Source organism: Oncorhynchus nerka, linkage group LG7, assembly GCF_034236695.1.
Source record: "Oncorhynchus nerka isolate Pitt River linkage group LG7, Oner_Uvic_2.0, whole genome shotgun sequence".
Classification (NCBI taxonomy): domain Eukaryota; kingdom Metazoa; phylum Chordata; class Actinopteri; order Salmoniformes; family Salmonidae; genus Oncorhynchus; species Oncorhynchus nerka.
Genome location: NC_088402.1, coordinates 59886429 through 59903359, shown reverse-complemented (window position 1 = coordinate 59903359; position 16931 = coordinate 59886429). Strand labels below are relative to the sequence as shown.

At 44.5% G+C, this 16931-nt stretch overlaps 1 protein-coding gene across 2 annotated transcripts in view; it reads left to right on the top strand.

Moving 5' to 3' along the window:
* The window catches only part of LOC115132090 (kazrin), a 234991-nt gene that overhangs the window by 110508 nt on the left and 107552 nt on the right, over nucleotides 1-16931 (top strand). For both annotated transcript variants that reach the window (XM_029664331.2, XM_029664330.2), the window contains exon 2: nucleotides 14232-14339. In XM_029664331.2, the coding sequence (XP_029520191.1) occupies nucleotides 14232-14339 (108 nt within the window). The remainder of the gene's footprint in view (nucleotides 1-14231; nucleotides 14340-16931) is intronic.

The following is a 16931-nucleotide window of genomic DNA, read 5'->3' as shown; positions in this document are numbered from 1 at the left end:
GCGTGATCCTGGACAACACCCTGTCGTTCTCAACTAACATCAAGGCGGTGGCCCGTTCCTGTAGGTTCATGCTCTACAACATCCGCAGAGTACGACCCTGCCTCACACAGGAAGCGGCGCAGGTCCTAATCCAGGCACTTGTCATCTCCCGTCTGGATTACTGCAACTCGCTGTTGGCTGGGCTCCCTGCCTGTGCCATTAAACCCTACAACTCATCCAGAACACCGCAGCCCGTCTGGTGTTCAACCTTCCCAAGTTCTCTCACGTCACCCCGCTCCTCCGCTCTCTCCACTGGCTTCCAGTTGAAGCTCGCATCCGCTACAAGACCATGGTGCTTGCCTACGGAGCTGTGAGGGGAACGGCACCTCAGTACCTCCAGGCTCTGATCAGGCCCTACACCCAAACAAGGGCACTGCGTTCATCCACCTCTGGCCTGCTCGCCTCCCTACCACTGAGGAAGTACAGTTCCCGCTCAGCCCAGTCAAAACTGTTCGCTGCTCTGGCCCCCCAATGGTGGAACAAACTCCCTCACGACGCCAGGACAGCGGAGTCAATCACCACCTTCCGGAGACACCTGAAACCCCACCTCTTTAAGGAATACCTAGGATAGGATAAAGTAATCCTTCTCACCCCCCTTAAAAGATTTAGATGCACTATTGTAAAGTGGCTGCTCCACTGGATGTCATAAGGTGAATGCACCAATTTGTAAGTCGCTCTGGATAAGAGCGTCTGCTAAATGACTTAAATGTAATGTAAATGTAACCGAACACAATTCAAGATGACTAAATATCATTACATTTGAAATTAACCAGAGGTTGAAACCCTAGGTCTATTGTATTGTCTGTTTTAGTTGAATTCTGGGCTGAATTGAAACAATAGCTGTTGATTACTTTGCAAATGCCATATAGGCCTAAATAGTATCATTGATGATATGAGTGATAAAGTATGGTCCCATGTCATTGTCTCTGTTAACCTACCCTTTGGAATGACTTTGATAGCAACAGTGAATCTATTTAGTTTTTAAGTGGCGATCTCTCAACAATCATTCTCATGATAGCACATTGGTAATAGTCAGGGACAAATATCATAGCAGGGCTTGGTTAAAACCCTGAATGCAAGACCAAAGGGTAGCTGCAGATAGATCAATACTCCAGTAGGAGGTGCTGAGCAGCCTATACATTTTTTTCTGATAGTGAATATAACGTTGAAAATCTGATGCTGTTTTAAAGTTATAAATTATTTTGTCTATATTGAAATTTGGTTACCACGATGACATAATCCTGTGACCCTCAAAGCAACAGTTTATGTTGATTACTTTTTTCGAATCGAATGTATTTTCCACTAAGATTCCACGTCACAATACGTTGACAAATTGCATTGAAACATCATTGATTCAACCAAACACAATTCAATATTAATTCAATAACAGTGAATAGCCTAAAGTTCTTACAAACTAATGTAACATTCAACTTTAGGGGTGAGTAAAACATCCATAGCCACATTTTGAGGTTACTGTAACTACAGTATACATTTCCTCTTATGTAGGTCTAATCATGTAAAGCAGGCATGTTCAAGACAGCATGCACAGGTCGTTGCAGGTCTTTGGAGATTGCCACAATTGCTGAAATAATCTTGAATGGCGTTGATCATTTACACAATGTAATGTAATCTCAACTGCAATCCAGGTAATTTGGTTCTGCTATTAGATGAAGCAAAGTGATTATTCTGTTGTATAAATAAAAACAATATCTGACATTGTATTCCATTTGAACTTTGCTGTGCTTTTAAATAGTTGAAAGTGCAGTGATAGACATTTGTGATCCACCGCCTTGATTTGGTCTTATGTAGCAAAATGTTGTATTTTACATTGGATAAAAGCAAAGACACAGAACTACACAATTGTGTATCATACACGGCATTTGAGGAGCAATGAGAAAGTAATTCTGCTTTGAAAGTTGAAAAACTTGTAACCAAGCTTTTGAGAAACACTTTAATTAAACTTTTTGGCCAACATTTACTGACACTGAGCGTTTGTAAATTCATCAGTTGTTCTGTGCTCTGGCACACTCAGACGAGAGTGCTCTGAAATTGGAGTGGATAGCCAGACAGAATTTACTAACGCACATTAAATGGTTATTTGATTATTGGAGTCTTTTGTTAAGACATGTAGCTAGCTAGTTCCCTAGCTAAACAATGAACCATAATCCCAATTCATGGCGTTACTACCCTGCATGAATCTGCAGGTAGCTAACCAATCAGGTTCAATGTTAGTTAGCTAACATTAGGCTATAACTAGCCAAGCAAATGGCTCTGAGATACGAATAATAAGATCATACACGTAATGTTAGCTAGCGAACCAGACAGCTAATTTTAGCTAGCTAGCGAACAGTACACTAACTTGAAATGAAAAATCTTTGTCAAAATTAGAAACGTGTAATATCTGATAGTCTAGCTAGCTACATTATCTTACACATGATCTGAAATCGGAGTAGATAGCTAGAGCGAATAACCATCTACGTCTATCAACAGTGGTTGCAGTGACATTCTATTGAAATGGATACTTGCATAGTGGAGTCTATTGTTAAGACATGTAGCTAGCTATCTAGCTAGACAACAAACCATAATCCCAACTAATGATGTTACTACCCTGCATGAATCTGCAGGTAGCTAACCAACCAGGTTCAATGTTAGTTATCTAGCTAGCCAGCTAACATTAGCTAGCTAACAGTACACTTTAACTTGAAATGAAACCACTTTCTGTCAAAATAAGAAACGTGTAATATCTGAAAATGTAGCTAGCTAGCCTATCTTACCCATATACATCATGGCTGGATGTGTCTCCTGTCACGGATGCCATGGTTGCCCTTAGTTTGAAGATGTAATCCGAGACAGGTGTTTTCTCCATCTCCTTAGCTATCTTACTCAAATTCCACTGATTTCAAAACTTGGTCCTCCAGAAAGTGGAGACCAACCCTTACGCAGTTTTACTATGTGATACAATTAGACAGGATTACCCACACACACCGACCAGCTCCTATAGACAGAAGTGTGCTATATGGCAGACCAATCCAAACTCATCTCTCAGCATGTCCAGACCACTCGTTATCTTAGCCTATCATGCTAGCGGGAAGGTTGCTTCCTTTTTCAGTGGCTAAACCAACTAGGCTTGTAATTTAACAATTCTATTCATATTTACAGGTGGCATGCACGTTTATTATTAAGGCACATGTTCAAGATTTTTTTTAACGTTTACGTTCAAACGGCTCTCCTGCGAAGTAGTGGCCCGCGACATATGCCTAGTTTCCTGAAGCGGGTCACATTTGCGTGACAACCAAACCAAAAAACAGGCATTGTTTTCCCATTGGAATTTGCTTTTAGATGGTTGAAAGCATATAACACATTATAAATTACACTAACTTTTGTCTGGTGTTTTGAGTGGGTGAATATACTGTAAATTATAATCTCATTTATCAACGCCTCAACCAAATATTACCTAATTATCCACGTTGAAATGACGTGGTGTGCCCAGAGGGTCATTTGGCCTGCGTAAACTGCATTAAAGCGAGATCTTGGTATCTGTTACAGTGATCTGTTGGTGTCCAAGCCCCAACAATGGCAAATCCAAACCTGGAAACCTGTAGTAAATGCAACTGACGGAACTGGTCTCTCTCTCTTTCTCCAACCCTACCATATAGTTTATTGTGAGAGGAAAAGGAGGCACAGATCGCCTGTTTCTGGAAAATTGTTGAATTCTTTCTCTGTGACTGTTTGTCGCTTTTTAATCTTCCTCCAGCCGTGACGTGGCTCAGTGAAACTGAGGCAGCAAGGATCCTTGTGGCTAAGAGCTGAATCTTTATCTGCAGGATTATTTTCCTGCTGTAGCAAACTGGCTGCTGTAGCAAATTAAGATCCTACATCTGTACTTTCTACCTTTGCAACATGATGTGAAAATGGATATGTCATGTCATTTCAAATGATTGTTTCTGTAGCTAGCATAGTCTCGACAGAAAAGGGAGAATAGGAATATTCTCTAACACACTGATCCAGCAATTTACATAATTGCATTACGAAGTTTATCTCACTGTAAGGACATCATTATCTATTTCATTAGAGAGAAATTACCTTTTTCTCTCAGTCGTGTGCTTGACTTGTTAAATAGCCCATTATTAATAAAGAAATATATGGGTTGCCGTTGAAGTTATGCAGCCTGTTTTGTAGAGCATAGATAATTCTCTCTTGTTTAAATCAGTATCACACAATCACAGTTAGCTACAATTATTGTATGTCTCTGCAGACACATATTTGTATCTAGAATATATAGTCTGCTGGCCTGGAAGAAAATCTTCATTTTGTCACCATGTTGCAGGAGAACTAAGTTTTAGACTTGTCGTGTCTTTGAGGTTTAAAAAGGCTTCCAAAGATTATAATTTCCACTTTGAAATCAGACTTGATTTTCCCTTACAAAAAATGTATCAACCCCTACAAAAATGGTAATTAATTTGTGTTGCTGCAGGATTATTTTCCTGCAGTAGCAAACTGGCTCAAATTAAGATCCTACATCTGTATGGCGTTTTCCAAGCATACATTTCTAGCTTCTGGTGAAATTACATTATCATAAAAATATTTTGAGGACAAAAATGGGTAGTGAAATGTTGAAAAAGATTTGAAATAATATTGTTCTATGCATTTGAAGATACATTATCCCTTTATCAGCTTTTCTTTGTGACATAACAGCATTTGAAGTCAGAACCATTTAGATGTGACTGTTTGAAGTCAGTTGATTGAATTTCTGGGAAACCAATATTATTTTTGATTTGGAAGCCTTTCAATCAGTTGAATAAAAGCAAAGAGACAGATGAGCTGTTTTCATTTGCTTTGCACATTCCACACAAAAAACAGACAAACACAAACAAGAAAACTAAAAGAGTGCAGATTTCTCTCTTTTTCTTTTGTCTTGAATTACCATACGTGTAATGTATGCATTGTTAGTGATCTGAAAGCACGCAGATACGGGTATGTTTGTCGTTTGCTGCCAAAAATGACTTATCTGCTTTAACTCCCTGTGGCAGATATCCACACTCGACGGAGATAGTAGGCGAGCAGCGTCTTTGCAGGTTAATATTGCAGCGGCAGCTGAGAGAGAGAGAGAGAGAGAGAGAGAGAGAGAGAGAGAGAGAGAGAGAGAGAGAGAGAGAGAGAGAGAGAGAGAGAGAGAGAGAGAGAGAGAGAGAGAGAGAGGACTTTTTGTCTTTCTTTACTTAAACAATCTCATTTCATTTAAAACTCACCCCCCGCCTTAAAAATATAATATCCTATACTGCATACATTTACCATACTCACCTTTCTATCTACCACATGATACAAACCAACATCACAATACTCCTACAATCGTATATCGTAAACATCTTCCCCAGCTATAGAGACAGCCCCCCCAACACACCATATCTCCTCAAACGTCTCTACACATTTTATAATTTTATAGAACTCAACCTCAACCCTAAGGCGCACAGAGACCATCCGATTAAATATTAGTTAAGAGTCTGTTATTCCCCCACCTTTGACCCTGTTCCTTCTTATTAGCCAAATAATGAAAATTCAACCAAATACATTTGGCTTTCTCCTTATTGGAATACCTGTATCCCATTATAAACATCCCAACAGTAAAAACCAACCCCAACCTCTCACACAGACATTCCAACAGAGACATTAAAAGCATTAACCTGGTGCACACAAAAAACACATGAATCTCCCGGGTCGCGCAGTGGTTAAGGGCGCTGTACTGCAGCGCCAGCTGTGCCAACAGAGACTCTGGGTTCGTGCCCAAGATCTGTCGTAACCGGCCGCGACCGGGAGGTCCGTGGGGCGACGCACAATTGGCCTAGTTGTCCGGGTTAGGGAGTGCTTGGCCGGTAGGGATATCCTTGTCTCATCACGCACCAGTGACTCCTGTGGTGGGCCGGGTGCAGTGCGAGCTAACCAAGGTTGCCAGGTGCACAGTGTTTCCTCCGACACATTGGTGCGGCTGGCTTCCGGGTTGGATGCGCGCTGTGTTAAGAAGCAGTGCGGCTTGGTTGGGTTGTGTATTGGAGGACGCATGACTTTCAACCTTCGTCTCGCCCGAGCCCGTACGGGAGTTGTAGCAATGAGACAAGATAGTAGCTACTAAAACAATTGGATATCACGAAAAAGGGGTAAAATTCACACAAAAAAAACAAAAAAACACATGAATCAGTTTCTTTCATTTTACAGAAAAGACACCCCTGCCCGATTCCCGTGCCAACCAACTGTTAGTGGCCAGGGCTCCATGAAGAACCCTTCACTGGAGGTCCCCTGACCTCTTTGGTACTGGGGTTTGTAGAGCCCCCTCCACCTAAAACCCACCATACTCTCCGCCCCACATAGCCCCTGCCACTGATGTGCCTTCACTCCTGTTAGGCTTCTAATGTTCCTAACCTTAACGCAGAGGTTGTATAGGGCTTTACCTCCCACATCCTCAAACTCCCCCATGCTCGGAGTGTTAAAATCTAACAAGTCCTCCAGACCCCCTTGCCAGTCTCAAGTCTCTGCCGTTACCTGCAGTGGCGGAAACATTGGTGGCCCCTCTCCCTTTGACCGCTCAAACATCCCCCTTACCGGCTCAGACAGTGCCACCTGGACCTCCTCCAGGAATCTCTCCAGCAGCCTAAGAGACGTTATTCCTGTTTGTTGTGCCAAGACTTCCGGGGTTTTCCACCCCTCCTCTCCCAGCAGTCTCAGGTCATCCAGCCTTTGTAAACCCCCTGCCATCAGTTGCCTCTGCAGGGTGGCCGACTGAACCGATCTCAAAGGAATGGCTGGGTTGTGGAAGATAGGCTCCTCCCACACCCATAGCCCAGGCTCCACAACCCTTCTCGTATGGGCCTTAGCAGCTGCCAGGCCCTCAGCATTGCAGAGTGAAAATCTGAGAGACCTGCTGTACTCAGCCTCTCCAGCTTCATGAGGAACAGCTGCCGGTCCAACCCTAATCCGCCAGCTCTCCTCAGCAGCACGCATGCTGGCTCCCTCCAGCCAACATCAGCATGGTACTGCAGTCTCTGCACCTCCGCCTTTAGCCTGAAAGCAGCCATCCTGCTCTCCAATTCCACCAGGCCCTGTCCTCCTTTGTGAAAGGTCATGTACAACACTGCTGCCTTCAGCCAGTGATGGTCCGACCAGAAGAAGTCCACCAGCTTGCGTTGCAGGACTGCGACCAGACCGGCGGAGGGATTGAGGACAGCCAGTTTATGCCACAGGGAAGATGCCACCAGGTTATTAATTATCAGCACCCTCCCTCTATATGACACGTGGGACAGGAGCCACCTCCACCTGGCCAGTCTTGACACCACTGCCTGTGACAGCCCTTCCCAGTTCTTCCTTACCCACTTCTCCGAGCTCAGGTACACCCCAACACTTTAAGCCCTTCAGAACCCCACTGCAAACCCACTGGAAGCGGAGGAGGAGCCCTATCCCACCATGCCCCACATAACAGAGCTTTCCTCTTGCCCCAGTTTACCTTAGCTGATGAAGCTCCCTCATACACCTTCAGACTGGTCTGTAGTGCCTGCATATCCTGATAATCCCTGACCATCACAAAAACATCATCTGCATATGCTGACACTGCTATGCCTGTCACCACATCCATTCCTGTCCAGCACGCTCCCTGCATTCTCCTGCGTAGCAATCCTAAAAAAGGCTCAATGGCTAGTGTGTATAACTGCCCAGATAGAGGGCATCCTTGTCTAATGCCCCGTCTCACCCAGACTGGCCTACTGAGCCCCCCTCCCACCTTGACCATACATGATGCCCCAGCATACAACAGCTTCACACAGGTCAAAAACCTTTCCCCAAACATCACATTAAACAGATACTCATGGTCCACTCTATCAAAAGCCTTCTCTTGATTTAAAGAGACCAGTCCAAAGTTCACATTAGAACCTCTAGACAAGTCCAACATGTCTCTAATTAAGAACAATTTGTCCATGATTGAGCGTCCCGGTACACAATATGTTTGGTCCTTATGTACTATCGAGTCCAAATGGGACTTCAGTCTGTTAGAGAGGACTTTGGCAAATATCTTGTAGTCCGCACAGAGTAATGCCACACGCCTCCAGTTCTTAAGTTCACACAAGTCCCCTTTTTTGGGCAGGAGAGTCAGAGCCGCCCGATGGCAGCTCATCGGCAACTCTCCTACCCCGACGCATTCACGGAACACGCAAAAGAAGTCCTGTCCAATTACTCCGCAGAATTCTTTATAAAACTCCACTGGGAGTCCATCGATCCCCGGTTCACGACCGGGGGACATTTGGGTTAGTCTGCCAGTTCGGGACAACAGAGGAATGTGTGTGCCAGAGAGAGCTTAGGGAGTCCTGCGAACAAGACTTGAGCACACATTGGATCACACACTTCTGCCCTGTACAATTCAGTATAAAACTCCACAGTCCGCTCCCGCATCTCACCCACCACAGAGGTCACCCGCCCATCTGACAGCCGTAGACAATGCATACCCTTGGCTTCACCGCTCTGTCTTTCCAAACCAAAGAAGAAGTAGCTGGGAGAACCTAGCTCTTACAAGTGCTCCCTTTGCTTTAACCTGGAAAAAACTGCCCAGGTCCCTACGTAATTCGGCTAAATTAGCCTGGAGGCCTACATTACCTTGCCCCACCATCTCTATCTCTATCTCACTAATACAACGCTCTAGTTCCCCCAATACACTCCTACCCTCTGAGGATGAGAGAGCTGTGTACTGTTGACAGAAAAGCCGAATTTGGAATTTCCCCACATCCCACCATTGACTCAGAGACTCATACTCCTCTCTTCGCTGCCCCCACCTTTCCCAAAAGGTCTGGAAACCTAAGCAAAAAGTGGCATCTTGTAAGAGCTTTACATTGAACTTTCAATAAGATGCCTGCTAGGGCCCTGGTGAAATAGACAGCCGAGCCATGGTTATGTGATGATCCGAAAACTCCACCGGGAGACGGTAGCGCCCAGCAGCCTATTGCTCTGATTCCTAGACATGTAAAACCTATCAAGTTGGGCTGCACTCACCCTATCCCCAAAAACCTTCACCCATGTATACTGTCTTGTGTTTGGATGTTTAGTTCTCCAAACATCCACTAGGTCGAACTGATTAATGATGTCCCTTAACACTCCCACTGACACTGAGTGAGGCTCTTCCCCATTTCTGTCTTTGGTAAAATCCATTGTACAGTTCCAGTCCCCTCCGACCACCAGCATCTCCTCAGGCGCTACCTGTGAGAGTTCCTGTCTAAGGCTCCAAAACAGAACCCCTCTTTCTCTCCCTGTGTTAGGCGCATACACATTTATAAAGACAAAACCCATGTTGTTAATTTCTGCTTAAACAACAAGCAGCCTACCTTTACACACCTCCTTTGAGGAGCAAAGTTTTACAGACAGCCCCGGTGCAAAAAGGCCTGCCACCCCTGCACTAAGATGTGTCCAATGGCTCAACACACTTGCCCCTTACCACCAGAGGACCCAATCGACTTCATTCAACACATCACTATGTGTCTCCTGCAGAAACAACACCTGTAAATTTTTTGGTTTTACATATTCACCCAACACACTCCTCTTTCCCGCATCTCTGGCGCCATTTATATTGAGCGATATTGAGCGATATTGAGCGAGAGTTTCCATAAGAAGTGGGAGAAAAGCCAGCAGAGAAAGTGGCCAATAGCAAAGCTCAAAAAGCCCCAGTGACAGAAAGAAAATATACATCTAAACAGTGTCTGAAGGTAAACCTTTACGCACTGTTGTGACCCACTTCCTCAACCTTTCCTGGGTGAGAGGACACCATGCCCCTCATTTTTCATAGCATGTCGTACTGATCTTACAAACTTTCTAGGATCAGAAAAAAATGCCTCAAGATTAACTTTTTTCCCCTTAGTCTCATTCAGGAACCTTGTCAATTCTCTCAACGTGTACTTAGACCCCTCTGCTTGACTGGCTGTCAGCTCCGGGCCCATTGAAGAGGGCCCGGAGACTCACTTTCCTCCTCATCTCTATCTCCCACCCTGACCACCTGACCTTTCTCTCTGGTCAGGGCATCACCCACAGCAACAGGCAAAATTTCCATGGTGCCTTTGTCCACACCCTTTTTCCTTTTCAGCTTGACACCCTCATCCTCCCCCCTAATCTCTTACACTTCCCCACTATACTCTCCTCATCCACTAGAATAACCTGACTAGACCCAGTGTCATCTACACCACCCTCCATAGCATGACTAGGCCCAGCCTCAGCTACCCCACCATCTCTAGCCTGACTAGACCCAGACTCCACTTCCACACCATCTCTAGCCTGACTAGACCCAGCCCCCGCTACACCACCATCCATAGCCTGAGTAGACCCAGGCTCAGCTACCCCACCATCTCTAGCCTGACTAGACCCAGCCTCCGCTACAACACCATTCATAGCCTGACTATACCCAGCCTCCGCTACACCACTATTCATAGCCTGACTAGACCCAGCCTCAGCTACCCCACCAGTTCTAGCCTGACTAGGCCCAGCCCCATCTACACTCCCCTCTCTAGCCTGTCTAGGCCCAGCCTCATCTACACCACCTTCCCTGACATGACTAGGCCCAGCTTCTGCTGTCTGCATCTCCTTACCCCCTGCACGTTGACCTCGATTTCCCCCACTGACGCTTGTACCCTCACCTTGTCTATGGGCTTTATGTGGGCACGCAAAGCTCTTATGCCCCAAATCCGTACACTCAAAACACAGTAGACTATCTGTTCTGGCAAACCCTGCATAGAGCCCCTCCCTTTGCCTCACTTTACAATGCACATTTAGTTGTTGCTCATTGTTGTTCAGAAACATAAACACTCGTCTCCGGGAATGAAAAAAACGTGCTTAACGGCATCTGCCTGAAAGCCTGCTGACAGTACACGAAAACCGCTAGCAAACTTACCAAAACGACTCAGCTCTTTCCTGATTTGGTCATCCGTAATAAACGGAGGCAAATTTGCAACTACCACTCTTGTCGAAGGGGTAGAGAGAGAGGTGAAATTGACACCAAAACATCCCTTACAAATATTCCGCTAGCAATGAGCCTACCAACCAAATTAGCCCTTTTCATGAACACAACCACAGCTTTGTTCATTCTAGAAGCAGAATGTATAAATTCAGCTCCTACCTGTTCACCGACTGCGAGCAGAACCATCGCACACACCACACCTTCCAAACCCCAGGAAAGTTACTCTGTCCTCTTCCACCCTAACTTTGAAAAAACTGTGGATGCCACTAAAACAAATATTGCATTAACCTTCCACCATAGGAAAATAAAGTTGAAAGAAAAGACCAAGAAAATAATCAAGAAAGTTAGTTTAGGACAGAGCCCTCCACACTAAACACCCAAACTCAAAAAACTCCCAGCATGCACTGCAAGAGAGAGAGAGATAAGCAAGCAAGCTGTCAGTTCAATGTTTCGCCAAGGGAAGGGGACGAGGGAGATTCTACGGGTTACTGTTGCCGGGGGCTGACATGTCTATCTGGCCGCCGCTGCCGGACAAGACGGGCCTGCCCTGTTGGGTAAATATGGGACAGAAAGAGAGATCATCCATAACAACATGATTTATGCAAAATAGGCTGCAGCTCGGGTTTAAATCAAATGTAATACTTCTTCGCAGCCTTGTGTAGGCACTCTGAGAAGACAAGGCAACAGGGAGAGACTAACTATCTAAGCATCTTCCATATGTGCTCCCACTTTTACGCAGTTAACCTCCCCCCACTCATTCTGAGTTTCTATTCAATAGTTTGATGTACACTACATTATTTTTGCTGTAAATAAAGGTCTAGTGTTTTGGTTGGGATTTTGACTTGTCAGAATAGACACATTTTTGCACACACCGAGCACATTATTCCATCTTGTTTGCACATTTACATGCATACACACATCCACAGACAGAAACAGTCCTATGCCAGGAGATGCTAAATGTGTTTTTGTTAATTAATGGTCAATGACCATGAGACCGACAGTTATTTGCTTGACAATCACCGGCTGGCTACCTGCCCTTACTGTTTCTCTCTCTCTCACACACACACACACACACACACACACACACACACACACACACACACACACACACACACACACACACACACACACACACGATGCTGCTCACATAATGGCCAATCCTTGACGCAAGTGTGCTCAGCTACGTGGCTTCAGATCAATATGAAGCAGCGAGACCTTAAGAGATTTACACTCACAAAAAAAGCAATTTGCTGGAAAAACATTGATCCAGGAGACATATCCAGGTGACCTGGAAAACAATACAAGAGGGTACACAATGACTCCATCTGCCACAAAATGGGATTCTTTCATAGACCCTTGAAGGTCTGTGGATATATTGGACAATAATTTAAAAAACACTTTGCTAAGCTAGCTCTACTTACACAGGCTAGTGCCCCTCGGCCTCTTGAACCCCACACCTTTTTATTTGTATTTCTATTTACATCGGTGACTAGGGTGACTAGGGTCTGCTTTCCATGACGGACTCTTTTGGCAACTTCAAAGGTAAAAAAAATATAAACAAGGTAGCAAAATGTGTTCAGAGGTGGGTTCTCTTCAGACAGACAACTCTCTCAACAAATCACGAGGCAGACATGCCAGAATTTCATGATTCGAAACCAAAGTTTGCTGGCATTAGTGAAGGTAGTTGATGCAAACTAGCCACTTGCGAAAGGCACCGAATAACCTCTGTGATCTCCATCTTGCTAGCTACTATTTTGTATTTTATTCAAGTGGATAAGGTAGTGACATAGGCAGTGACATAGTTTCTCTATGCCAAACTGACATTATATTGGGGAAAGACGTTGTTAAAACCATAGCATTTAAAAATGGTGGGAGGTAACCCAGATGTCTAGAGAGACTACGATCTCAAATAGGGCACCCTCTAGAACACTTTCTAGCCTCATCTAGGGCACTATCCAGTGCATGTTCACATAGGGTCTGCATCTACAGCCAGGTGGTGCTGTTTTCCTTAGACCACTCACTTCAATACGGCCATACTTAATTAACTTTCACCTCATCCACCTCATGCTCCCTTATGAAGAGCAGTCGCCAAGGGCAAAAACAGGCTGATAGCTCTTTAATATCCACATAGAACGGCAAGACGAGTGATCTCTCCATAGTGACAACATGATGTAGCCTCTAGACCTATCTGTTCATCTCACACATCTGTGTTCAATTATTGCAATTCATTTCAGCCAGATAACGAGGCCTTAATAGGCAGTGGTGGGTAGATAATGAAGGGATGGGGATAGAGGAAGATGAGGAGAAGGGCAGAAAGAGGACACAGATGTTACTGTGGCTATAACTATCATCCTGGGTGATGTAAAATCACAGCAATGGTGTGTGTGTCTGTGTGTGTCTGTGTTTGTGTATGCGTGCATGTGAGCACGAACATTCATATGTTTGTGTGTTCATGTTACATACTTTACATACATATTATACTGTATGCATGACTAACAAGTCAAATGTGCTATTCTGGTCATGAAATGCTAATGTTGCTTCTGTCTCACCAGTGGATATAAGTCTTTAGGAGCACTCTGGCAGTAATCCTGATTAATATTGGTGCAGCATTGTGGCTAACACTACTTAGTAGCCTATGAGTATAAATACTGTACATGCATGTTGATTTGAGAGGAGGGAGAGTTATTGGTCATTACATTTGCCTTGAGAGGAATCGTTCATGATCTCGAGTGTTTAGTGTGGCTGCATTCATTACTTCTTTCCTATAACACAGGCACTGTATTTCTTGAACAAATTCTCATGTCCTCCCTCACACTTTATGTACCCATCTACACGCAAACTCTCTTCATCCATCCTTTTTGAAAATCCTTATCTGTTGAAGTAATTTAAAGCAAACCAACACATAACTCTTGTGGATAAAATTGTTAATGCTTGTTAATGCCATTGATCTATCTACCGCTACTGTTATCAAATCAAATCAAATGTCATTTGTCACGTTTCATGAACAACAGGAGTGGACTAACAGTGGTGTGCTTACGAGCCTTTTCCAAATATGCAGAGAGAAAAAAGTATAAATAATTGAAAAAGTATAATACGAAGAATAGTCCCCCGCCGCACGCACTCACGCACGCACCCAAACACACATATATACACACACATAGTCACCACTCCTATCAGAACCCAAATGTGTTCAAACCAATTGTCCTCTCCTCTCCTACAGATCCCTCTGTACACCAGAGGCAGAAACAGCCAGCGACCGATCTCTGCTACAAGAGTGACATCAAGAGCCTAATGGACTTCAGCACCCCAGACTCCTCTCTGGACAAAGGTAAGCCACTAGCCACCCTCCGCTTACACATGGTATTGCATTATAAACTGACAACCCTGGCATAGATACTGACTGCCAAAGCATTGGTTCATTCTATAAAGTAATATATGGGAATATGATAGTGTGCAACTCATAATATTTCCACATCCCCCCACATGATTTTAGACATGTTTACAAATGAATTAAAAATGTAAAAATGAAATGTCTTGAGTCAATAAGTACTCAACCCCTTTGTTATGACAAGCCTAAATAAGTTCAACTATAAACATTTTCTCAACAAGTCACATAATAAGTTGCATGGACTCACTCTGTGTGAAATAATAGTGTTCAACATGATTTCTGAATTAGTACCTCATCTCTGTACCTGACACATACAATTAATTATCTGTAAGGTCCTTCAGTCGAGCAGGGAATTTCAAACACAGAGGCTTTCCAATGCCTTACAAAGAAGGGCACCTATGGCTAGTTGGGTAATAAAAAAAAACAGAAATTGACATGCCGATAGGGGTGCCGCAGGTAGTGGCAGCTGGGTGGCGGTGTGGGCTAACGTTAATGTGCTGCTAATATTATAATTTTTAATATTGTAAAAATATGCATTATACTAACCTATGGGACTTGTTATACATCTAAGATGGCGTAGCAGTGAAGACGTGTTTGTTTTGTCCTCTCGCATATATATTTCAATTTATTTTCAATCTCTTTTCGATTTTTAATTCGATTATACCTTCCGGTAACCTGCCTCACCCAATATGATACGGAATCGCTATTATTTTTCAATTTTAGAACACATTCAAGAACCTCCAGAAGCTAACCCGTCCTCTCGCATATATATTTAAATGTATTTTCAATCTCTTTTCGATTTTTAATTCGATTATACCTTCCGGTAACCTGCCTCACCCAATATGATACGGAATCGCTATTATTTTTCAATTTTAGAACACATTCAAGAACCTCCAGAAGCTAACCAGCTAATTAGCTACAAGCTATTTAGTCATTGTTAGCCACTGCTTTTACCGGCTTTTACCTTCTGCACAGATACCAGCCCTGTTTTTAGCCTGGATAATACTCGCTAGTCTACCAGTATCGGACTGTCTCTCCACAACAACGCCGGATTCCTGCCGTAATCCCTGGACCACTACTTCTGATCTTCACAGCTAGCTTGCAGCTAGCTAGCTCACAGCTTGCAGCTAGCTAGCTCACAGCTAGCTTGCACTCACCGTGGCACCCAGTACCAAAGCTATCCCTGAGGCCCACCTCCCGGTCTACTCGGCTGTTCACCCGAACCACACTCATACACGGCTAGAGCCCAAAACTGCACCAGATCCTTGCTGTAAACTCTGGACCTTAGCACCGGATCACCGCTGCTACTGATTGGATATAGTGGCTAACGCCACTGCCACGAAGCTAGCACCAGTTAGCCGTGAGTCAGGCACATCTCCCGGCTAGCAAACTAAATTCCACAATACTTCTTTCGCCATCTGGCTTGGATTCTCTGTCGACACGGCGCCCCGCCGCACCACCACGACTGGTCTGCCGACGAATACTCCATCCGCTGTGCCTTCAACCGGCCTCCGTCGGAGCAGACGCTCCTACTAGCCCAGGGCTACTTACTTTAAATGCCGTGTCGCTAGCATAGTGGCGGCTACCCTGTTCCATCTACTGCTGCCCCCTGGACACTATGATCACTTGGCTACATAGCTGATGCCTGCTGGACTGTCCATTAATCACGGTACTCCATTCTGTTTTTGTTTTTTTTGTAAATGTTTTATCTGTCGGCCCCAGCTGCGAACTCAGGCTCGGTGTGTAGTTAATCCGAACCTCTCTACCTAGTCATCGCCATTTTACCTGCTGTTGTTGTGTTAGCTGATTAGATGTTGTCGTCTCACCTGTTGTTTTAGCTAGCTCTCCCAATCAACACCTGCGATTACTTTATGCCTCGCTGTATGTCTTTCTCAAATGTCAATATGCCTTGTATACTGTTGCAAGAGTTGCAGTCTACTGCAGAGATAGTCTGCAAAGTAATGTCATACTTTCCAGGTCCATACCCAAACAGTTCTAACTTCTAATTTCTAAAATTAATCTCCCCAGAAATAAGTCTCTCACTGTTGCCGCCTGCTACCGACCCCCCTCAGCTCCCAGCTGTGCCCTGGACACCATTTGTGAATTGATCGCCCCCCATCTAGCCTCAGAGATTGTTCTGTTAGGTGACCTAAACTGGGATATGCTTAACACCCCGGCAGTCCTACAATCTAAACTAGATGCCCTCAATCTCACACAAATCATCAAGGAACCCACCAGGTACAACCCTAAATCTGTAAACAAGGGCACCCTCATAGACTTTATCCTGACAAACTGGTCCTCCAAATACACCCCCGCTGTCTTCAATTAGTATATCAGCGATCACTGCCTCATTGCCTGTATCCACTACGGGTCCGCAGTCAAACGACCACCCCTAATCACTGTCAAACACTCCCTAAATCACTTCTGCGAGCAGGCCTTTCTAATCGACCTGCCCCGGGTATCCTGGAAGGATATTGACCTCATCCCGTCAGTTGAGGATGCCTGGTCATTCTTTAAAAGTAACTTCCTCAC